We start from the raw sequence: 24,921 nt of genomic DNA on the forward strand, positions 1-24,921 counted from the left end.
GTGTGGCTGGGGAAACTCAGCCAGATGGGCTGGGTATAAATAATAATTATTATTATTATTATTATTATTATTATTATTATTATTATTATTATTAAAAAATCAAAAGCTTCTAGAACACAATGTAGGATAAGCTTAAAAAAATGTTTAACTTTAGGAAAAATACAGAAGCTTTTCTACTAGGGATAACAAACACAGCCATAGCAAAAGAAGATCAGAAAATATTCCTCTATGCCACAGGAGCGGCAAGGATCGTAATTGCTAAAAACTGGAAAAAAGAAACTGGGCCAACAAAAAAGGAATAAACTGTTAGAGTATATTGAACTCGCTAGATTAACAGAGACCACACTAGAGATCACACTAAAGTTTCAAAAAGCAAGGGGGTAATGCAGAGAACACTTCACAAAACAGTGCCCTAAAATAAATACCTAGATTTGTTTTGATTAATGTCTGCAGGAGACTTTGTGGATATTTAAAGTTAAAATTAGAAAAATCTTAATAGTTATTCATAAAGGGCACAGTGTATAAGAAGTAAATAAGGAGGCCAGATGCAGGATAAAGTAAGTCTTCTATTTGGTTGTTTGTATTGTTGTATGTTATGTTCACTGTATGTTATGTTCATGTTTAATGTGTATTGGGGGGTGAGGGGTTGTGTTATGTTGTAAATAAAATTCCAGGTTTTTTTAAAAAAAGGAGCAAGAAAAGCTAATGCTCTTCTAGGCTGCATCAACACAAGTCTAGCATCCAGATCAAGATACTGCTCTATTCTGCATTGGTTAGACCACACCTGGAGTGCTGTATCCTGTTCTGGGCACTTCAGTTTATGGATATTGACAAGCTGGGCAAACAAGATGATTGAGGGTCTGGAAACCAAGCCTTATGTATGAGAAACAGTTGAGGGAATTTGGTATGTTTAGCCTGGATAAGAAAATACTAAAAAGAGATATGATTACCATCTTCCAACATCTAAAGGACTGTCACACGGAAAACAGAGCAAGCTCGGAGGGTGGGACATAATCCAAAGGCTTCAAGCTACAAGTAATAAGATTGCAACTAAACATCCTGGAAAAATTTTCTGACAGCAACAGCTGTTGGACAGCAGCACGGTCTCCCTTGGGAGAATGTGGACTTTCCTTCTTTGGAAGTTTTTAAGCAGAGGTTGGATGGCCAGCTTGGATGCTTTAGCGGAGATTGCAGGGGGCTGGCGTAGATGAACCTTGGGATCCCTTCCAACTCTACAATTCCACAATTCTCTGATGAATGTGCTGTCTCCCACCTTCAACCACAAATCCACAGGCACAGCACAGACCACCTGAACGACACTGAGGGTCCAACAGTGGTCCACAGATCACAGTTTTAAGAACCACCACTGTACGGTAAATTCAAATCATACACCCATTGAGCAGATTTGAACAGGATAAAGAGTGTTTTGAGTCTGCACTTCCTTAAGGACAGATTTTAACAGATTCAGTATCCAGCAAACATATATATGGGTAAAGAACAATGCAGGAGCACAAAAAGTGGAATGCTCCCAGGGACCTCTCGCTGCCTCCTTAAAGCCTGAGTAGACTCTCTGAATGCAAAGGGTTGAAGGAAAAATAAATAAATGGATAGCAGGAAACTGTGGGCTTCCCCTACTCTCCATTTCTTTATTATTCCCCACCTGCGAAAGGTCGGGACTGCATAAGCAGGTGCATGTTGCAGGCTTCTTGTACTGCTTAGCACCCCAACACCAAAAAGAGCAGGTAACCAAAACGGAACTCAGTACGAATAGTATCTGCCTGTGAACTGACACGCTGTAAATTGTCAAGTGCCCAGCAGTTACCTTTTGGGTTCCAGGCGAGCTGTAACCAGGCGAGCTCCGAGCCAGTTCTCATTCTGCGCACTGTGGTACGTGATCGTAATATCAACGTGGTTGAAAAGATAGTAGGTATTCTTCTTGTTGAACTCAGACTGGGGGTGTAGGGGAGAGAAATAGAGCCATTAAATGCCTAAAAGAATTTATTATTATTTTCAGTATTATTTATTCAATTTTTAAAATACAGCTTAATTTTTTTAATAAAAAAGAAGAATCCCAAGAATTTTAGGAATTCACCCCTCATGGAGCTACAATTCCCAGCACCCAGAACAAACTACAGTGGTGCCCCGCAAGACGAAAAACCCGCTAGACGAAAGGGTTTTCCGTTTTGGAGGAGCTTCACAAAACAAATTTCCCTATGGGCTTGCTTCGCAAGAAGAAAGCCCATAGGGAAATCTCCGGGGACCTCTTTTAAATGCTGGTGGTGGGGAGCAAAGCCTTCAGAGGCAAAAGTCTTTGCTCCCCCCCGCCTGCCTTCAAAAGCCATCCGGGACAGCGGAGAAACGCGCTGTGTTTCTCTGCTCTCCCGGGAAGGCAGGCAGAGGGGAGCAAAGATTTTTGCCCCCCGCCGGCCTTCAGAAGAGGTCCAGGAGGCTGGCGGGGGGCAAAAGTCTTTGTCCCCCCTGCCTGCCTTCCCGGGGGCTTTTAAATCGCCCCAGGACAGCGGAGAAGTCCTCCGCTGTCCCGGGGCGATTTTAAAATGGCTGTCCCGGGGCGATTTTAAAAGCAAAGGCTTCGCTGCCGCCCGCCAGCATTTTAAGATCGCCCCGGGACAGCGGAGAAGTCTCCGCTGTCCTGGGAAGGCAGGCGGGGGGGGGGAGCAAAGACTTTCGCCCCCAGCCGGCCTTCAGAAGAGGTCGGAAGACAGACTGTCCCCGGACCTGGTCTGAAGGCGGTTTCCATAGGAAAGCATTTATTGATTTTCAATGCATTCCTATGGGAAACCGTGCTTCGCAAGACGAAAAACTCGCAAGACGAAAAGACTTGCGGAACGAATTAATTTCGTCTTGCGAGGCACCACTGTATAGTTTCCAGGATGCTTCAGAAACAGTCGTGCGCTTTAAATGTGTGGTGTATCTTGTGTCTGTATCTTGTGTGGATAGATCCAACCTTTGGAGTCGCACTGAAGGTTCAAGGAAATCAGAAACAAGTTCAGGAAACACAGATGCTTTTCTTGGGAGTGGAATAGGAAGCACTACCCATTTCATTCCCTGTACACACTTCTCCTCCATTCAACTGTTCATGCTCTACTTTTTCATGCACCTCCAGCGTTACCCAGTAATGTACACTGTTAATTTCCAATGCAATATGTAAAGCAGCCCTTTGTTTCTGGCATATAAAGGGTGGGCTTTGGAATAGTGGCAGCAGTTCCTCTAAGAGAACAATGGCCTTTTCCAGGCTAATGCAATAAAGCTAATGACTCTGGGAAGTCTGCTATAGAATCTTTGGGAAGAGAGATGACAATTTCAGAAAGCTACTTCAAGTACATTGTTACCTCTGGTTACATACTTAATTCGTTCCGGAGGTCTGTTCTTTAGCTAATGGGGCCTCCCATTGCTGCCGCGCTATTTCTGTTCTCAACCTGAAGCAAAGTTCTTAACCCGAGGTACTATTTCTGGGTTAGCGGAGTCTGTAACCTGAAGCGTATGTAACCCGAGGTACCACTGTACATCATTATTATTATTATTATTATTATTATTATTATTATTATAAAAACCTACTTTGGAGAACGAGTCTCTCAATCTCTGAAAACCTACTGACAAATATATTTAATTACACTCTTACTACTTGACGCTGGTTATCTGCTGTTTACTTTCCATGGACGCAGCTCCAAAGCAAAGGAAATAAAAATGCACTCAACTATCCTTGCAAATTAAACTTTTAGTATACATCCGCATCAATGTGTTCCCCTGTGACCATCACTGATTGCTTTCTTGGTCCTATGCCTTGTTAATAATAATAATAAAAGTAATCTGCAATAATATCTTTATAGCCAATGAAATTTGCCACTGTACAAAGAGACATTAAGCAGCCCTTTCTTCCTGTAGATATTCCACTGCCCAGCAATACCTACTGAGAATTCTCCTGCAAGACCTGAACCATTATCGACTAATTCTCACATTACTTCTGGGCAAGTAATGCATACTCTGGGATGGGCAGAACAACACACAGGAGCAAACAACACAGCATCTGAGCTAGCCATGGAATCAAAACTGCTTTTCTATTTTCCGGCCAAACCATTCCCAAGTGAAAGTGCTGGGAAAGTGAAATGTAGCTCTGCTCAGATATTTTAGGTCAACCAGACACACTCTGGCTGTTTTAGACAGATGTTTTAGATATCAGTCATGTTGGCTGCAGCTGATGCCAATATCCAGAGGGCACCAGACTAGCAAAGGGTTCCATGATGGAGCGAGCTTTGAACACCTAACAGATCATCTCATTGCATATAGACCCCAATCAAACCCTGTGTTGCAGGAGAGGGAATCCTGCAGCTACCATCTTATCAGGAGGTCTGTTCTGTACCATATTGTTAATTGACCTATTATGTGGTGACGCCTACCCTTTGGGCCTTTTTCCCATTGCATATGAGACAGGTACTGTCTCTGTTGTCTTTGAGGTGCTTGTTGAGGACTTACCTCTTTCACCAAGCCTTCTAAGTGGAGTTTTGTTATCTCAGTTGGCATCTCTGTCAGATTTGAAACTGATTTTACATTATTATTTAACTGTATTATATGCAAAAAAAATATTTTATATATGTAACTGTTTTACATGATTTTACAGTACTGTGGTACCTCGGTTTAAGAACAGCCCTGTTTACAAACAATTCGGTTTACGAACTCCGCAAAACCAGAAATAGTGTCCCGGTTTGCAAACTTTACCTCCGTCTAATAAACGGAAGCCGAACAGAAGAAGGGCACCAGGGGTAGGAGGCCTCATTAGGGAAAGCGTGCCTCGGTTTAAGAACAGTTTCGGTTTAAGAACCAACTTCCAGAATGGATTAAGTTCGTAAACTGAGGTACCACTGTACTGTAAATTACTTTGAGGTCCTTCATAGGAAGCAATTCTTAAATGCGATAGTAATGATCGTGATAGGAACATAGGAAACTGCCTTATACAGAGTCAGACCATTGGGTCCATCTAACTCAGCACTACCTACACTGGCTGGCAGCAGGTCACCAGGGTTTCAGGCAGCAGTCTCTACCAACCTTACCTGGAGATATCGGTGATCGAACCTGTGACCGTCTGCATGTGAAACAGATGAGTTATTGTCATTCCCAGCTGAGTTACAGATGCTGGTATTCTCTTGTCTACTTTCTTTTATCTTGTAATCTGTAGCCTACATTTATTTTTAATTCTCTTTAATTATAGGCTCTCATTGATTATTTAATTTTGGCTATGTTTAGAGGGCCAAAAATTCAATCAAAATCGAGAGTCAGCAAGTGATAATCAACTGAGCCCTTCAATACACAGCTGGCAACCAGTCCAAATAAACATGCTCAGACTCATACTTCATGACACACATTTTGTATTTCCTTCCCCCATCATATATCTTCTTAATTGTTCAGCAGGAGTTTTTGCACGTACCAACAAGGCATGGTTCAGGCATAACATTTGCACAATCAGCTAAACCACCATTTAGTGCAGGGGTGGGGGAACTTTTTCAGTCCGAGGGCCACATTCTATCATGGGCAATATTCCAAGGGCCACATGCCAGTGGTGGGGAGGCAAACCGGATCAGTGTGGCATGCACGAGGAGGAAAGAGCCGCTGTGAAGCTTGGGCGCATATACTCCCCCTCCTACTCCACCCATGACAAGGAAGGTGATTTTTGCAGTGTGTAGTTTCGGTTTCCTAAATCTTGGCTTATCATGTAACGTAACCAAGTAACTGCAGTTTATTCCCAACTATGGTCAATGTCAAAGACAAGCCACCCATCTTGCTAAACCATGATTTAGTGTGACACAAAAACACAGCCAATGCCAAGCCACAAGAATTCAAGAGCAGCTCTGCTAGATAAGACGAAAGAAAGGCCCATCTGGTCCTACATCCTGTTCTCACCAGATGTCTATGGGAAATTTGCAAGCAGGACGTGAGCACAACAGCATCCTCTCCATGTGTGCTCCCCAGCAGCTGGCATTCTGAGCATACTCTGGAGGTGCTATGCAGTCATTGTGAGTAGAAGCCACTGACAGTCTTATACTCCATTAATTTAGCTAATCCCTTTTAAAAGCCAACCAAATTGGTGACCATTATTACATTTCGTGGTAGAGACTGCCTTTTGCTAAGCATGGTTTAGACTTCATGCCATGGTTTGTGCTCAAAAAGTGCAAGCATGCTAAAGAGTCATACTGTTTCGCTTTTCCCCGAGAATTCCCAGATGCTACCCCACACAATAGCCCTGAGGGCAGAGCAACATCCCAATCACTGTTTTCCTGTTCAGTTTTAATGCCAAGCCACTTTGTTCAAGCTCTGCTCCGCAAGCAAGCTTCGTCCAATGGTTTCAAGTGGTTATTTGGTGGCCACTTCTAGACCATGGTTTGAAGGACACTGTGAGTTCAGACACTGCTCCAAGGTTTGGTGCTGCATCTGAACCTTCACGGGATTCTAAAAAATGCCAGAGGTCTATATCTAATACCTTATCAGAAAACATTAAGGAAATGCACCCTGACCACTTACATTTATAGTGCAGGAATCTTTAGCTCTGCCATCTGAAGCCACGAAGCACCCAACTGGAAATCCTGGATTACAGAATTTATGTAATTCTCCAAAATCGTAACACCAAGTCACTGGCATGTTATCGATAATCCTACACAAGAAAAATTGCAAGCAGATAATTCTGTTAAGAGTCAGTAACGCCATCGAGTTTATTGGCACATTTGCTTTTAAAATGCATTTTAGAATTGCATGTGAATTACTTCGCTCTCTTTTATGAAATCAGTATTGGATAAAATTTGGGGTATCTTTCAAATCTCAATAGACAATTTCCATTCCTTCCTTCCACAGACTGTTGATTTTGCAGAATGTATAGACTCACCAGTGATGCTGGTAATTCAACCGCATTCCTTTCTTCAAGAATTCCAGCTTGTTTTTGTCATTTGTATTCTCCGGGTCATAAGACTTCATACAGGCCACTTGACATTGTTGGTTTTTCTTAAATGTAAACTGATATAAGCAGAGAAGTGTTTTAACGTTTTTACTCCATGCAGATGGAAATGACACATTTTCTTTCATTCAAAATTACACTTTTGTAATCATCATTAGACCAACCATTAACTTAAAAGCTGCCATTTAACATCTGAACACCTTTATGAATTCTGTGCAGTTTTATTTTATCTTCAGTGCTCCCAAATCTTTTCCCTCCTCCTGCTCCCCCAAACACACAAACACACCCCTGTGCAAATTCCAGGTGCAATGCATGCAACCCTATAGGTATTTTCAGAGAATCCTTGCTTTCCCTTTCAAAAGCAAGTTTTCAATCCCTAAGCTAAAAAAAGAAAACACAAAATTAATTAACTTTTTTTTAAAAAATACAATTTGAAGGCCATTGAAGTTACCCCATAAAAAAAAAATCTCTGGGCAGGATACAAATAAATACTTTAAAAAAAAGTTTTAAACACAAAATGAGGGATATAAAGACACATCTAAAGCTACTCAAAGTACAACAAGTAATAATAATAATAATAATAATAATAATTATTATTATTATTTATTATTTGTACCCCGCCATTCTTGCTGGGTTTCCCCACCCACTCTGGGCAGCTTCCAACAAAGACCAAAAATACACTAAAATGTCACACATTAAAACCTTCCCTGAACAGGGCTGCCTTAAGATGTCTTCTGAATGTCAGGTAGTTGTTTATCTCTATGACATCTGATGGGAGGGCGTTCCACAGGGCAGGTGCCACTACCGAGAAGGCCCTCTGCCTGGTTCCATGTAACCTCACTTCTCACAATGAGGGAACCGCCAGAAGGCCCTCGGCCTCAAGAAAACAGCTTCAGGATAAAACGGGGGGTGGGGAACCATTTTTCCAGGTTTTTTCCAGGCCTTCCCATCTCTACTACAGACCAAAATAAACAAACCTTCAGCATTTAGCCACACACACACACACACACACTCATCCAAATCATACTGAAAGGTTGCATGAACCTTGTAGGGTGATGATGCTATCCGCTCTCCAAACAAGACTTGTCCAAGATTTTCTGAAGGCCTTTTTTCTTCTGCATCTTGACAAAAGTCAAAACTATGAACAAAGAAAGAAGAAGAAGGTTGTTTCCGCTTTGCATTGCAAGAGTTGCACTTATACCTAGGTTCTAATCTAAATCAAGCATGTGGTGTTCTGTTCTCTCATCATCCTAGACCACTGGCTACGCTGGCTGGGAAAGATGGAAATTGGAGGCTGCACATTCCATGTCCTTGCTCTAAGCATTTTTTAACTGATGGATTATGTTGTAGATACAACACAAAACATGGTTTTCATTCATTATAGTTCTAATGCCAAACCATGATGTATATTCTTAATGTACAGGCACATCATGATTTCTGTACTAACTCTCTCCAACAGCATTCACTGAGAACCCCTTCCCAAGCAGTAGGCTCTGACAGGGAGTAATATCCCAAACCACAGTTGGTTGGTTTGGATGCAAAGTTAAACCACAGTTTGCCAAAACCATAGTTTCAAATCACGGTTTCAGGTCACTCATAAACCACCGTTTGTCAGATGGTGTTGGCTAGACCCCTAAATCATCTCAAAGCCAATTCTGCCTCTATCATTTACCCGTGCAAACTATTCCAAAGAAGTTTTACCATTCAGTTGGCAATCATCTGAACACTCTGCAAATTAGATGACACTTTGCTTAAACAAACATTTTAATGGGGAAAAGCAAACACTGGCTTAATGGTATCTGGGTATACTTACGCATCATATTCATACGGTAGAACTGATTCAACCGAGTCCAGTCTGTTCACAAACAGCTCTATTTTTGACTAGAAGAACAGAAAAGCTGATTTAGACACTTTGAGTTGAATGTAATAATCCAAGACAGAATTTTTAAAAAGTTATTAAAGAACATTAAAGCACTCTCCACACTTAACAGTTCTAAAGAAGTTATCCCAACACTGTAATCCTAAGCATGTTTACTCAGAAGGAAATCCCACTGAGTTCAATGACTCCTACTCACTAATAAGTGTACTCAGGATTTCTGCACAATGCTGTTATTCTAAGCAGGTTTAACAGGAAGCAAATCCTACTGAAATCCGTGGATCTTGTGCCCAATAAATACAGTTAGATCAGACAGTAAATTTAATTATTTCTATGTGCAATCACAATGAGTCAAGTACAATACCTGAGTGCTTAGGAAACTGCCAAGCCAATCAGGCCCTTGGGACTCTCCCCAAGCCATGCTATGCACTCCTTAAGTGCTCATGCCTGGCTGGAATATGTGCATTTATTTCCATGGATGGACAAAAGAGAGGCAGTGCAGGCAAATGAGGAGGCACCAGGCAGGCTCACTGTTGGAAATGCTATCCTATGTGCATACTTTACCAGCCAACCGAGCCACACCACAACCCCAGGCTCGGGATGGACAATCTAAGGATGGACAATTCTAGGCTAGGGGTGGACAATCTCTGACCTTCCAGATGCTGTCAGACTATGTCTCCCACTACCGGCCATGCTGGCTGGGTCAGATGGGAGCTGGGAGCCCAAAAAAGCATGTGGAGAGCCATAGGTTCCCCATCCCTGTTCTTCTACACAAGCAGCATCTTGTTGTATTTATTTGTGTGCTCCCACAGTTAACTCTAGCAGGTCATTCGTTAGCATTCCCATTTCAGACAGACTAATGAGCTTGAGCAATCATGTCAGAGGGACTACGCCTCTGAATACCAGCCGCTGGGAATCTCAGGGGAGCAGAGTGCTTTTGTGCTTGGGTCCCACTTGCAGGTTTCCTACAGGCACCCGGTCTGCCACCATGAGAACAGAATGCTGGACTAGATGAGCCATTGGCCCGATCCATCCAGCTGTGCTCCGATATTCTTATAAGCAGAATCTTCCTTGTGGGCCCAAAGCAGAGACATAATTTGAAACTAAGTCTTCCAATCTACCTGATCATATAATGCTCTCGTGAAACCATGATGCACAGAATTTACATTGCCATAAATCTGAAGCCAGAAGTGGCCTGGGAATAAAAGAGGGGGAAACCTCAAATAGGTTTTTTTTTGGGGGGGGGGTCATGTGGCTCCTTTTCCCCTGGTACCAGCACAACCAGTTACTCTCGCTGAATTGCTGTAGTAAAACAAATACAGCCTTGCTTCCTGTATCAGTAGCATACAGAGGAAATTCAGGTAGCTTATTAAAGGAAAGTAATCAAAAGAGGAACCAGAATTTTTATTCATATATTCATAAGCTGCCCTTCAGCCAAGTTTCTGAGGTGGGTAACAAAAAACAAGATAAAACACATAAAGATAGTAGGTAACAATGCTTTAAAAATATGTATTAAAATATTCAGTTTCTTAAAGAACCAATTGCTACAAATAATTATTTAAATTGCTAAATTAGTCTATGTAAGGGAGAAAGAGAAGGTAAAGAAGCCCATTCCACCAACTCTGCTGAGAAACCTGAAACTTTTGGTTCCTCCTCTCCCTAAACAGTTTCTCCTTTTCACCTGATCCTTACAAAAGCTCTGTAACTAAAAACTAGCACCTGAGTGTGCTTCTCCCCCCCATCCCTTTTCTTACTGAACTGCGTCCTTTACAATGAATGCCTGAATGCAGGCACTGCCTTGTTATCAATCTTTGTAAGCTGCTTTGGAAGACTTCTCCAGCTGAAGAGCAAGGGGAAACACTTAAAATAAATAAATAAATATAGCAATGATTAAGGAACGCCACAAGGCTTCACGACAGAGACAAGATGCAAACCAGGGAGTACCAGATTCAGTCTCTCAGCAACTACACTACCTCTCTCATTTAACAGCCTGGCCACTGCCATCCATGTCCAGGTAACCTCCAGATTGGATTACTGCAATGTGCTCTATGTGGAGCTGCCCTTGAGGTCAACCTGGAAACTGCAGCCAGTGCAAAATGCAGCAGCTCCTTCACTCTCTGCAGCAGAGAATCCCCATCACGTTATGCTGCTGCTGAAAAAACTGCACTGGCAGATAATCAACTCCACGGGAAGGCTCAAAGTGCTGGCTTTGAAGTACACAGTCTCATACAGCTTGGGACAAGGATACCTAAAAGACCATCTCATCCCTTACATGCCCAAGCCATCACTGCATTCTGCAAAAGAGGGCATCCTGCAGATAGCATCCTTTCAGGAGGGCTATTCTGTGCAATGTCAGTCAGGCCTTTAGTGTGGTGGCCCCTCCCCTTTTGGAACTCGCTCCCATCACATCTCAGACAGGCACTTTCTCTATTGCTTTTTTGGCACCTACTTGCCTCTTCAAACAAGCCTTCCAAGTGGAGGCTGTTATCCCGGTCAGTGCCTATACTGAATCTGAAATAGTTTTTATGTAATGCAACTGCTTTATATATTGCTGCAAAAGTTGGATGCCACCACCCCTCACTCTCAGCTGAGTGGTAGCAAGATTCCAGGAGGTTCCAAGAACTCACACAGGATCTGTGTTCCTTTGAGAATCAAGACACAACACAGGCTGTCTTGGCTTTAAGAAATATGACTTATTCACTTATTTACACCCAAGTTTAGTTGGAGGGAGTCCAGACCTTACAGTTTCTTCTTTTACTTCTTTGGCAATCACTCCTTAGCCAAGTAAGATTGTCTTCCATGAACACAATCTTAACAGTGAGCCCACAACTGACTGTGCAGGCCAATTCTGGATCCACACGTCCTTCCACAGTGGTGACAAAGGTTTCCAGGCAGGAGTTGATCACAGTGAGGATTTGCCAAACATGCCTCCCTCTAAGCACGTTTCTCCCTTTCATCCTGAGTTCGAGCGTCTTCAAAGTCCATGACACTTTTGGTAAAGGCTGTTCTCCAGCTGGAGCACTTGTAGGCCAGTGTTTCCCAATTTTCAGTATTTATACTACATTTTTTTAGATTTGCCTTGAGAGAGTCTTTAAACCTCTTTTGTTGACCACCAGCATTGTGTTTTCCATTTTTAAGTTTGGAATAGAGTATTGTAGTTGCTTTGGAAGAGATAATCAGGCATCCAAACAACATGACCAGTCCAACGAAGTAGAGCAGGGGTCAGCAAACTTTTTCAGCAGGGGGCCAGTCCACTGTCCCTGAGACCTTGGGGGGGGGCAAGACTATATGGGGGGGGAATAAATGAATTCCTATGCCCCACAAACAACCCAGAGATGCATTTTAAATAAAAGAACACATTCTACTCATGTAAAAACACCAAGCAGGCCCCACAAATAACCCAGAGATGCATTTTAAATAAAAGGACACATTCTACTCATGTAAAACACGCTGATTCCCAGACCACCCCCGAGCCGGATCTGGCCACCGGGTCTTAGTTTGCCTACCCATGATCTATTCTAGAGGTTATGGCAAGTCTCTCCCCCAACCAAACTCATAGCAACATGTTCTTACCGCATTGTGAAACCATTTTGAGATGTTTCACAGGAAGCAACTGATAAATAAAATAACAATAGCAATAATAACAACAGAGATGTGTGAGGTAAATTAGGTTCAGAAAAGGGCAACCAGGAGCAATTCCCCTATGAAGAGAAGGTGACTTTTGCGACTTTTTAGTTTAGAGAAAAGGCAAGAGCTGACATGATCGAAGTGTATAAAATTATGAATGGCATAGAGCAGTGATGTCCAACTTGTCAGCCGCAATCGACAGGTAGAGCCCCGGGTGATAGCGGTCGATCGCAGGATCATTATTGAATGCGGGATTAAAAGCAATGTATAATGAATGTTTCCGCCCCCCTCGCTCTGTCCCTACATTGTGTCATAAGTGCGATCCTTTTTAGTCTTCTTCCAATGTTAGTTGGCTTCATTGTTTTGTGCGGTTCTTAGCGTCGTACTTAATGTTTAGCCTTCCTCCCCTTTAAAAAAGCTCAACAACTTTTGCCTCTCTCAGTTTTTTTTATACTGGGAGTAGATCGCAGTCTCTCGGGAGCTGGATGTGCCTGGCATAGAAGAAGTACCGTAGCTAGGCTTTCTTCCTCTCTCATAACACTGAAAGTCGGAAGATTCAGGATAGATGTTCCGACGGGAGGCAGCGATGGCCACCAACATGGAAGGCAATAAAAGAGGATTGGACAAATTCAGGATAAGGCTATTAGTTGCTCCACCCCCACAGTTGGAGGTAATAATTAATTATTCCAGATACCAGTTGCCAGAAACCACAAGGGGGGAGACTGCTCTTGTGCTCGGGTCCTGGGCTTCAGAGCTTCCCACAGGCATCTGGATGCAGGACTAGATAGGACATTAGCAGGCTGTTCTTATCTTATGCAATCCCAACCATTAGATACACGGACTGGGAGAGGTTAGCTCCTACATGCTTCCCAGGTTAGGAAAGCCTGGGTGAGATATACAGTGGTATCTCAGGTTAAGAACTTAATTCGGTCTGGAGGTCCGTTCTTAACCTGAAGCACCACTTTAGCTAATGTGCCACACTAATGGGGCCTCCCCCTGCTGCCGCACCGCCAGAGCATGATTTCTGTTCCCATCCTGAAGCAAAGTTCTTAACCCAAGGTAAAATTTCTGTGTTAGCGGAGTCTGAAACCTGAAGCGTATGTAACCTGAAGCGTATGTAACCCGAGGTACCCCTGTATAGCCAACTGAATGTCAAAAGCGGGAAGGGCAGTATATCTAGGTGGAGTGGCAATTAAATTTGAATACATACTTTTTTTCTCAGAGCAAGACAGAGGAATAGGGCTGTACAGAGGGGAGGGGAGATGCCCTGTTTGGTTGGAATAGGGCTTCCCTAAGCCTGAACTACTGTGGGTGTGACATAACATAGATCTATTCAAGGTCAGTGGGTGGATGAGGGGAAGACAGGAAATGAGTCATTGAGGCGCAATAAATTTGAACATTGAAGTAGGAAAACAGGGTTGACGCAGGGGTAAAGCCTTAAGCAGATACCACCATCTTAATTATTTGCCTCAGCACTATTCCACCTTGTAACTCTCACTTATAGATCTGAAGGTTGCAACAGCAACCTGACACACAACCAACACAGGTGAACGTTAGCAGGAAAACAAATTCCCTGTTGTGGAGATAAAAGAAATGAGGGAATTTCCCTTGCTCTATTACTAATTGCTAGGCCAGAGACGATGAACCTTTTCAACCAAAGAGCCTCCCAGGAGTCAAAGACAAGTAGAAACAGAACTAAGAGGGGGAAGAATAATGCATGCAAATTTTACCTTCCATCCAGGCAAGCAAGCACGGCTACTGGGGAGTGTGGCCTGGAGGGTCTCAAGGGCCAGGTGCACAAGCCTGGAGGGCCACATTTGGTATCTAGGTCTGATGTTCCCACTAACTCCATGCTAGGCCACTGAAGGTGCAAAAGGAGTCACAGAAGCAAGTGGTAGCTCTAAGGGCCTTAGGACAGTCTAAATCATTTAGCCTGACCCATTTCTTGGAGTTGTTTCAAGGACACATTATATGCATATATCTTATATTTATATACTTAGAAAAAATCATGTCAAACTTCTTCTCAGAGTTTAAAGGAAAGACCACATACAATTGGCAGCTAATGATTTCATTTACCGTAGATTCCGGCGTATTAGGCGACTGGGCGTATAAGACGACCGCCCAAACTGGCAGCTGCCGATTTGGAGGGCTGTCTTACATACTTCGGCAGCTTCAGTGGGCGGCGGGATCCGCGCTGGGATGAAGCTGGCTGGCGAAGCTGCCCAGTGATGCTAAGCCGGCTTCACTGGGAGGCTTCCTCCCGGCGCGGAGCAGAGCTCGCCGCCCACTGCTGCTGCCCAGCGAAGCTGCCGCCGCAGCAGCAGTGGCCGACGGGTTCCGCACCGGGAGGAAGCCACCCAGCGAAGCCGGCCTAGCATCGCTGGGCAGCTTTGCCAAGCAGCTTCATCCAGCGCGGAACCTGCAGCCATACCCGGCGTATAAGACGACCCCCGACTTTTTAACCTCTTTTCCGGGGTTAAAAGGTCGTCTTATACGTCGGAATCTACAGTAAATTCCATATTCTGAAGAATATTTTGGAACACAAAACTGTCCGCTCTGCCACTACATTGTACAGAAAATATTGGGACAGTGTACAACGTTAAAACATAGAACACAATCTTTTTTAAAAAAGCAGATAACCATTTGAGGAAACTGGCGAATCAAAAAATAAAAACTGAGGAGCTGCAAAGGCCTGCTGGCTCTATACGTACTGGTACATACATACATATCTGGTTTCAAACGATTTTACTTTGGGGGGAAATGGTTAAATAAAGCATCAGGGTGGATTTGATTTAAATCCAATCGATTTAAATCATAATTTAAATCACTAGTCAGTAAGACTTGGTTTAAATAATTTTTTTACAGAAAGACTCATTCTTGCTGGTATAATCTTAATATTTACAACCAGATGAAGGTTTCATTTTTTAAATAATAAATTTTCAGAGTAGTTTTTACAGTTATATAAAAAAATTGATTTGGTTATACTATTAGAAATACATAGACAGATAGTTATGAAATTATTGTGAGGCTTAAAATGTTAACTGTTTATATTTGGACAACTTTTCTGCCATACTTTATTGGAAAGAGAAAAATAATATTTTTCTTAATAATAATTTAAACAATTTATTTAACTAAAACAATAACATTACAGCATATGTATCCATGTTTGTTAACTGATGTGGTTAAACATTTTTTTTTATTTTAAAAAAACCTCAGATTGAGTTTTAGCCCACATGAAAAACTTAAAACAAATTCTTCTTTCCTGTTGAATAGCCTTTCCTGTTGAATAGTCTTCTTTCCTGTTGAATAGACTATGATGTAACTTAAACAGAAAACTACCTTTAGAAAAAATTTTCCTCCAAAAGCATTTTATTTTAAAAATCCGATTTAAATTTTTAAAAATCTGATTTAAATTAAAAAAAACTATTTAAATCAAAAAAATCCAATTTAAAATTTAAAAATCTGATTTTAAAAAATCATTGATTTTTATTCACCCTGTAAAGCATTGTGCACACCCATGTACGCTGAATACATTTTTATTTATTAAATTTGTATACTGCCCTTCATCCAAAGATCACAGCCTGGCTCACAACACAAATATACAAAATACATAAGAAAACAAGCACAACAAACCAATAACCCCCCCTCCCACAAGCACATTTAATAGTCCATAGAATGTTAATCTGCCAAAGGACTGGTTATAAAGAAGTGTTTTCACCAGGTGCCTAAAAATACGTAATTAAAGCACCAGGTGAGCCTCCCTGAGGAGAGCATTCCTTAAACAGGGAGCCACTGCAGAAAAGGCCCGTTATTGTATTGCCACCCTCCTGACCTCTCATGGAGGATGCACATGAGAAGGGCCTCAGAATGATCAAAGCGTCCCAGTCTGTTAATATGCCCTGGGAAGAGGTGAATTGGGCCCAGAAACTAATTGGCAGCCGGTGCAGTTGGACCAGGATTCATGTAATACGCTCAAGGTGTTTTGCCCCAGTGAGTAACCTGGCTAATGAATTCTGCACCAGCTGAAGTTTCTGAACAGTCTTCAGGGGCAGGAATGATAATAATAATAATAATAATAATAATAATAATAATAATAATAATAATAATGCATTGCAGTAATCCAGCCTAGAGGTTTGCAGAGGATATACAACGGAAGTTAAGCTGTCCTTGTACAGACAGGGGCACAGCTGATGGTTTTTAACTGGACAAGTGGGGCAAGAGCCCAGAGCACAAGCGGTCGCCTTGGCTGACCCAAGCACCTTGCCCATGGCTGACCAACTGAAACTCATCCAACACAGCAGGACTGGATGGTGCTCCGGACACCCCTTGAGATTCATCTGCTCTAACAGCCGAGTCAAAGTTCCCGGGGGATGCAAAAGCGATTTCACCTTTCAAAATGCTTTGCAAACTCCACAGGAGAGTTTGAACTGCTACTACCATCCTTCCTGCCACTCCTTCAGACCAGACTGGGTAAAAAAAGGGGTCCTGCACTACCCGAAAAAGCTCTGCCAGTCAAGTTCCCAGTGTGTGCGTGTGTATGTGTGTATTTAAATGCTCATTCTATCGGTATTTAATGATTAAAAAAAAAACCACCATCGTTTCTTCCTAGGTTCTCATCTGTTTCTGCTTTTATTGGTAAGATGCCTTGAGCCCCTTGTCAGGGAAAATGAATATATTATAGAGGAACATATGAATTAACACACATGAATTAACTACTACTACTACTACTACTACTACTACTGCGTATGAATTATTTAAAGGAAATGATAAGCTTGGCAGTGGGGGGGGTTCTACCCACCCAGGAGAAAAGCTTAAGAGGGGGGTGTTTAGAAGAAGGGGAGTACACGTGGGGGAAGGGGAGGGGCTCGGTGTGTGCCCCCCCTCCCCCACCCCGAGGAAGGCGCTCCTCCTCTCGACCCCCCTCCCTCTCCTACACACCTTGCATCCGGCTTTCTCGCCTCCCTCGTCGCAGAAGCTGACAGGAGCCAAGCCCGGCAGGTAGAAGGCGCCGCACAGGGACGCCCAGCCCCCCAGCAGCAGAACAACCAGAGGCAGCGGCGGCGGCGGCGGCGCTCTGCTCCTCATCGTGGCGGCTCCGGCTGTTTCCCGCGGCCCGGCCGGCGACCACCGCTCTTTTGCTAGGCACTGAGGGGAAAGGGAAGCCCAGCCGGGGTGGAAGAGCGCATGCGCAGGAGGAGGAGGGAGTAAGCGCTGGGGAAGGGCGGGCCTTCCTCGGCGGCCTCGTCACAATCGCCTTGCGCTCGAGGAGGAGGAGGAGCGGGAGGGGGGGGGGCTGTCTGACCACGTGATCAGAACACAACGCCGCCGACGCCATCTTGGGTGAGGGCATCTTGCCCCGCCCCCTTGCCTTGTCCAAAACCTTTGCAACGAGAGAAGCGGGGGGCTTTCTTCCTCCCACCCCCACACCGCTTACGTTTGCTTTCTTTTTTTGCACAGACGGGTATAATTTTATACAAGATATAAAAATAGATATGGAGATGTGTGTGTGTGTGTGTGTGTGTGTGTGTGTGTGTGTGTGTGTATTGCATAATTATTTAAAATTGCGTATAATTATTTACATAAATATTAACATGCTAATACTTATGTGTCAAAATATAATATAAAATAATACATGTAGGGGAACCATGCATTCTTTCCTGAATTTATTGGAGCAAGTATAAATAAATGTGATAGATATATAGAAATAGGCACATTTAAATTGTACGTATTTATTTACATAGATGTGTATGTGCATATATGTATCTATGGCCCATTTAACATCGGCTGTCCCATAAGTGAGAGGAAGAGAAGGCATGTGAAGACAGAATCCAGCATCTGCCCCTGACTGATTTGTTTTGTGTGTGTGGTTTATAATGCACCTGCTGCCTTTTATAAATACTCCGGACCACTTTGAGGGCTTCATTGATAAAGCAGGATACAGTGGTACCTCAGGTTAAGTACTTAATTCGTTCCGGAGGTCCGTTCTTAACCTGAAACTATTCTTAACCTGAAGCACCACTTTAGCTAATGGGGCCTCCTGCTGCCGCCACACAATTTCTATTCTAATCCTGAAGCAAACAGGTACTGTTTTTGGGTTAGCAGAGTCTGTAACCTGAAACGTATGTAACCTGAAGCGTATGTAATCTGATGTACCACTGTATAACTTTTAATTAATAAAATATTTTCTAGGTGGGCAGTCAGTCCTCTTACCAAAAGGAGCTACTAGTCATGATGGAGGCTATGCTCTGCCACTGCTGTCAGAGGCAGTGATGCTTCTGAATATCTTGCTGAAAACCCCAAGGCAAAAGAGTGCTCTTGTGCTCAGGTCCCATCTTGCCTGGTTTCCCATAAAGGGCACCTAGTTGGCCACTGTGCACCTAGTTGGACATTTTCTTACACACACACTTGTGAGTGTTGAAGAAAAGCAAACACATTCTAGTTTATGCATGTGCTACTCGAAGCCCCACAAGGGCACTGTTTGTCTTGCAATCTAGCCAGCATTTGTTTGTAGTCTTTGCTTCGTTTAAGTGAATGCCACCCCAAAAAGTGGAGCCATTTATTGTTTGTTCTTCTCTCCCAGTTTGTTGAGGCAAGATGTCTGCCATCTCTCTCTCATCTCCACTCATCCTGCAAATAGTTCCTGCATGAATAAATCCTTTGAATTCCAGAGTAAGCAATCTTTTCAATCCAATTCACCCAACCTGCAAGATCTGCTAAGACTGATGCCCAGCAGCAGGCATTCAGAGACATACTGCTTCCAACAATGGAGGCAGAGCATAGCCTTCATGGCTGGTAGAAATTGTAAGATGCTAAAATGAATGTGACGCACTGCAATCCTAGTCATGTCTACTTAACAGTAAATCCCATTCAGTTTGGGCTTACTCCTTAGTAAATGGATATCAGACCACAGCTTCAGTCTGGAAGGTGATTCTCAATATCAGTTGCTGGTAACTACTGGAGAGGATACTACTTTGTGCTCAGATCCTGCTTGCTGGTTTCTCACTACATGCCACATGTACTTATATATGCAAACATCTAGTTGGACTAGATGAACTAGATCAGGGGTCGGCAACATGCAGCCCATGGGCTGGATGCGGCCCACAAAGACTGTTTTACCGGCCCCCGGACTGCCCCTGAACCGAGCCACCCACTTGGCGAGTCCCCTGCATGCTGTGCTAAACCAGCGCAGCGCAGTGCGGGGACTCGTCAAGCAGCGCAGGAAATCGCATCTGTGCACACGCAGATACTGGAAATCGCGTCTGCGCATGGCCAGGCACTGAAAATCACTTCTGCACATATGCGATTTCCGGCGTCTCACTGTGCCAGTCCGGCCCACGGACAATCTCTGTGGGAGGGATCTGGCCCACGGCTGGTAAACATTTAGACCCCTGAACTAAATGGCCTCTTCTAACTCTACAATTCTATTCTGGGGTGGGGGAATGATACTAATATATACCTGCCAGCCAGTGAAGAGTAGTCCATTAAGGAAAATGGGGCAATTCCCCATTAATTTCAATCTGGCCTCAGCTAGCCCCCATCGTCCTGTCGTCTTACTTAGGGGAGAGGAGTTTAAGCTTCCTCCTCCATACAAAACTATGGTGCAACTCAGTGGTTTTCAACCAGTGTGCCGTGGCACCCTGGGGTGCCTTGAAGGATGGGCAGGGGTGCTGTGGGCAACACTAGCCTTTGTCCCTCTTTCCTTCGCTCCCTCCTCTGATGCCCTCTCACATCTCTGCTTCCCAAAGGCTTGCCCAGCTGTTTGTTGCAGCAGCCCTGGCTACAAGCTCTGCAGGTGAATGGTGTCTCTGGGGCTGGCCAGGGGGTGCTGGTTGCCAGGAGCTGAGGTGGCCTTGGGGTACAAGCAAGGGAGCCAAGCCAGCTAGTCCACCAGTAGGGTTTGTCCTGTTTGTCCAATATAGAGAGCTGAAGGGCACTGTTGGCATTTGATAGTATACACAATGTTAGAAGATGAGCAATTAAATAGTCCTGAGATAGTATGTTTGATGTTGTTGGGGCCAGTAATGGTGTTGTCCAGGTGTATGTGGCAGCAAAGTTGGCATCTGATTTTATTGCAGGCTCTGGTACCAGTGCCCATGTTAAGTCTGGTTGTTGTATTATTGTGGGTGAGGAGTTGTTTAAGATTGGGTGGCTGTCTGTAGGCAATGAAAGGTCTTCCTCCCAGAGCTTGAGAAAGAGAACTGTCATTGTCTAGGAGAGGTTGTAGATCTCTGATGATACGTTGAACTGTTTCATTGCCTACAGACATTTCATTGATTAACAATGTAACAGTTTTTGAGCTATCGAAACCAGGTAATGGGTTGTTAATATAATAAGTCCATTGTTCTTGCAGCAGGCGGCCGCTCAGCTGCTTAATCAAGTGGGCAAAAGCTCGAGCTGAGCTACCTTGCAGAATGGTAAGAGAAAGGCAGCTTATGAGGGAAAAGAGTCTGTCCACATAGAGTTCCGTCACCAGAGATTCTGTGATTTGGTCGCTTTCCTGAATAAATTTCTTTCTTTCCTTCTTTAATATAATCTTTATTAGTTTTACATACTTCATACTTTAAATACATATATTACATTGTACATTTATAGTTTGCTCCTGCAAGCTGACTTCCCTCCTTCCTTCTTCTGGCTTCTTTATGTCACTTCTAATTTTTCACATTGTATTTATCCATTCTAAATGTTATTATTCTGATTACTCAATTGTCTGTGAATTGTCTATGAGTATATAAACCCTTTTATACATACAATTTTTATTTTTATATTGTGGTTGTCTATCCATATACTATTTGTAAATACATTTGGTTATATTGATTACATTGTATTTTTTGTGTTCCAATAAAAATATTTGTGTTACACATTATGAGGTTTATTTCTATTCTGCTGGTTTTTCTATTTCATACAAATCTTTCCTATGTACACCATAAATTTCTTCCATTCTTTTTGAAATGTTTCATCGCCCTATTGTCGAATTTTCCCAGTTAATTTAGCTGTTTCTGTTGCCAATCTTCCACTGTTGGCAATTGCTGTTGTTTCCAAACCTGTGCTAGCAATAATCTCACTGCTGTTGTTGCATATAATAACAATTTTTGATCACTCTTTGCAATATCTTTTCCAACCATACCTAACAAGGATGCTTCCGTTTTTTTCTGAAATGTGTATCTGAAGATCTTCTTTAATTTGTTATATATGTTATCCCAGTACGTTTTCACCTTGTCGCATAACCACCACATGTGAAAAAAACCTGCCTTCTTTCACCCCACATTTCCAACAATTTTTACTTCCCTTTTTTATACATCCTTGTTAGTTGGGTTGGAGTAAGGTACCACCTATACATCATTTTTAACAGATTTTCTTTTAATGATGTACATGCTGTAGATTTTAACCCTGTATTCCATAATTTTGATCATTTTTCATATTCAGTATTATGTCCTATATCCATTGCCCATTTGGTCATAGCATCCTTAATTTCTTCGTCTTTTGTGTGCCATTCTAGTAGAAACTCATAAGTTTTAGACAATGTTTTTATATTATTTTGTAGTACTGCAGTTTCTAATACAGTGGTACCTCGGGTTACATACGCTTCAGGTTAAGACGCTTCAGTAAATTATCTTTTATTTTATTTATAATATTTTGGCTTTGTTTTTTCCTTAATTGCCAAGCCAGCAGTTTCCCAGTTTTGTTTGCTGATTCAAAATTTTGTTGTTTCAATACTTTTAATCCTTTATATTTCATGTTTCCTTTAGGTTGGTGGGTTTTTTAAATGTTGTTTCATATATCCCCACTAGGGGTCGTATGTTACCTTGTTAACCAATAAACTCAATAAATTTGTTCTCTTAGCTGCTATTCCCCCTTCCACCAGCGGACGTCTCTGACCTCCTTTCCTTAATTTCCTCTTAAGTACCTTTTTAAAATGTTCCTTCCTCCTTATCTAGATGGTTTCCTTATATTGAATCTCCCCACTTAGAAAATGCCACACATAATTAAATACCCAAGAACATACATAATAATCACTAATTTTCAGGGTACAATCTGACTGCATCTAACCCCATATATCCCCCGGTAGTTTGTCTCCTCCAAGTCCTGGAGAGATCCTCTTTTCTTTTTTAAAAAAATAAAAAGACATTGAGCACCTCCCCCTCTAAGTTCTTCTCTCTTTCCTCAATCTTCAGCCTCTTATTCAGTTTCCATTTACAACCTCCGACTGAGGCAGTGGCGGTGGGGCGATGCACGTCGCACATTTACTGGTTCAGTACCTTCAGTATGGTCTTTACAATATTTTCAACAATGGTATAGAGAGAGGGTAAAACATTGCCCGAAGTGATATTCCGAAAACTCCTCAGCAGGGATACAATGGTACCTCAGGTTAGTACTTAATTCGTTCCGGAGGTCTGTACTTAACCTGAAACTGTTCTTAACCTGAAGCACCACTTTAGCTAATGGGGCCTCCCGCTGCCGCACGATTTCTGTTCTTATCCTGAAGCACTATTTCTGGATTAGTGGAGTCTGTAACCTGAAGCATATGTAACCTGAGGTACCACTGTACAAAGTTCCAAACCTCTCTCGGGTACGCTGAGTTTCCTGGGCATTGCCTTAAGTCCCACAGTCAAATTTATTTGATCCATTTTTCGTCTATGCCTCCTTTTCTCCCCTAAGGCTACTGAGACTCTTTCCCCCTTATTGCTCACTTCTGGAAGCAAAGGCTTGGAGAAGCATGGTGTTGGGGTAATCTGGCTGCCAGTTGGCCCATGGCCTCCTTCAATGCACTGGTGAGGTCTGGGTAAGTCCTAGACTGAGTGATGTTAGAGACAGTCACTTGCCCTGTGATCAAGATCTCAAGGTTTATGTCACAGGTGCTTTTCCCAACAGGGGTTCCTTCCCCTGTGAAGAGGTGGCAGAGGGGTCCTTTTGTGGGTCCCATCAAGTACAGGTATTGATGGGTAAGGTTCAGGGCTGTCAGGTTCCAGGAAGTGATGTCCCCTGTGGAGTATTGGTCCAAGGTCACAGCCACTGCTACCAAGAGCAGGCCTTGCCTCTGGTGACTTGGTGTGTGCAGCAGTTGGGGTAGGGAGCTTCTCTGGCCACCTTGCTCCACATTTGAATATTTCCTCCTGGTCCCAGGAGCAAAGAAGATCTTGCTCCGTGTACAAAGGGGTTGGGCCAAAATGCCTCGGTGCAGTGCCTAGGGGATGCAGAGGGTCATTGGCAACCCCCTGCACCTGTGATGCCTGGTGTGGTCCACTCGGGGTTTTGTGCAGCCCCTGCAGAGTGAAGCCAGCCTTCCAGGTATTCTGGCCCTTCCCAGTTGTTGGTTACTCCAATGTCCCAGAGGCAACAAAATTGCCATAGGAAAAGTCCTTGTAGGTGGGTTTTCTGGGGCTGAGAGTCCATTCAAAGGCATTGGAACCCCAAAATTAAGCTCTCTGTGGGGTGGTTGGAATCTGTGTAGATATAAACAGCTCCCCCATTGTCCACCTCTGTCCAGTTTGGGTGCTTGGTAACTTCCCCTTGGCTGTAAAGGAAGTAGCTACCGTTCGTACATCGCAGGCGATTTTGTTGATTATCCAGGGTAAAAATAGCAGTACCTAGGCGGATCTAATGTCTGTCTCGTATAAAAAGTTCCCAGTATTGAGTTCCTTGGAGCTGGGGTGTCAGTGAGTGTCTGAGCAAGGCTCCTAACTCAGGCTGACAGAAGTCAAATTCCCCCATTCAATCCATGTTTGACTTGCCCCCGCAGTCTACAGTGTCATAGTCAAGGAAATTGTAGTCCGTTTGTAGACCTGGGCATAAGTCCAAGGGGTGTGCCCATGTTAAGTCCTGTTTCTGCATAATTATCAGTGCTGGTGTGAAGTTCTGCTCTGCATACTTTTATTAATTAAACTGATTTTATGTTGCATTGTGTGTGTATTCACGATGTCATTTGTAGACCCAGTAGGTGGCGCTGTGGTACTTGAAGGTATTTTGACAGTTTGTGAATGGCAGAATATTGACAGATCAAGTATACGGCAATGGAAAGTCAGACAGAATAGAAAATCTTTTGGCTACATTCTTCCAGTTACATTTTTCTATTCTAGTTACATCTCCTAGTGTAAGAAAACACCTTTTAGAAAGATACAAAAGGGCAATACATTTGATAAGAGTCCACAGTTGCATTCCTCAGCTACGTTCTTAAAAGATACAAGTAAAAAGATGCATTCTTTGTCAGCATAGAAATACTGTACGCAACACTGAGAGGTTCATTTATTAACTCCCCTCTCTGATCAAGGCTTCTCTTATGACAACATACTGTATTCTTGTGCTTGTGCTGATTGAGCTTTCTTTCTTTCTGTCTGTCTTTCTGTCTTTCCTTCCTTCCTTCCTTCCTTCCTTCCTTCCTTCCTTCCTTCCTTCCTTCCTTCCTTCCTTCCTTCCTTCCTTCCTTCCTTCCTTCCTTCCTTCCTTCCTTCCTTCCTTCCTTCCT

General features: G+C 43.1%; 1 protein-coding gene across 1 annotated transcript in view; it reads right to left on the bottom strand.

The window, feature by feature from the left end:
- Positions 1 to 17,630, bottom strand: part of LOC309361926 (transmembrane 9 superfamily member 2-like) — a 54,223-nt gene extending 36,593 nt beyond the window's left edge. Inside the window, exons 1-6 of the mRNA XM_081897243.1 lie at positions 17,400 to 17,630; positions 8,772 to 8,839; positions 8,003 to 8,096; positions 6,890 to 7,017; positions 6,532 to 6,661; positions 1,823 to 1,950 (exon numbers count right to left, since the gene is read on the bottom strand). Coding sequence (XP_081753369.1) covers positions 1,823 to 1,950; positions 6,532 to 6,661; positions 6,890 to 7,017; positions 8,003 to 8,096; positions 8,772 to 8,839; positions 17,400 to 17,546 — 695 coding nt within the window. The 5' untranslated portion in view covers positions 17,547 to 17,630. The remainder of the gene's footprint in view (positions 1 to 1,822; positions 1,951 to 6,531; positions 6,662 to 6,889; positions 7,018 to 8,002; positions 8,097 to 8,771; positions 8,840 to 17,399) is intronic.
- Positions 17,631 to 24,921: the final 7,291 nt, after the last annotated feature.

This window comes from Podarcis melisellensis, assembly GCF_964234715.1.
Source record: "Podarcis melisellensis genome assembly, chromosome: Z".
Classification (NCBI taxonomy): Eukaryota; Metazoa; Chordata; class Lepidosauria; order Squamata; family Lacertidae; genus Podarcis; species Podarcis melisellensis.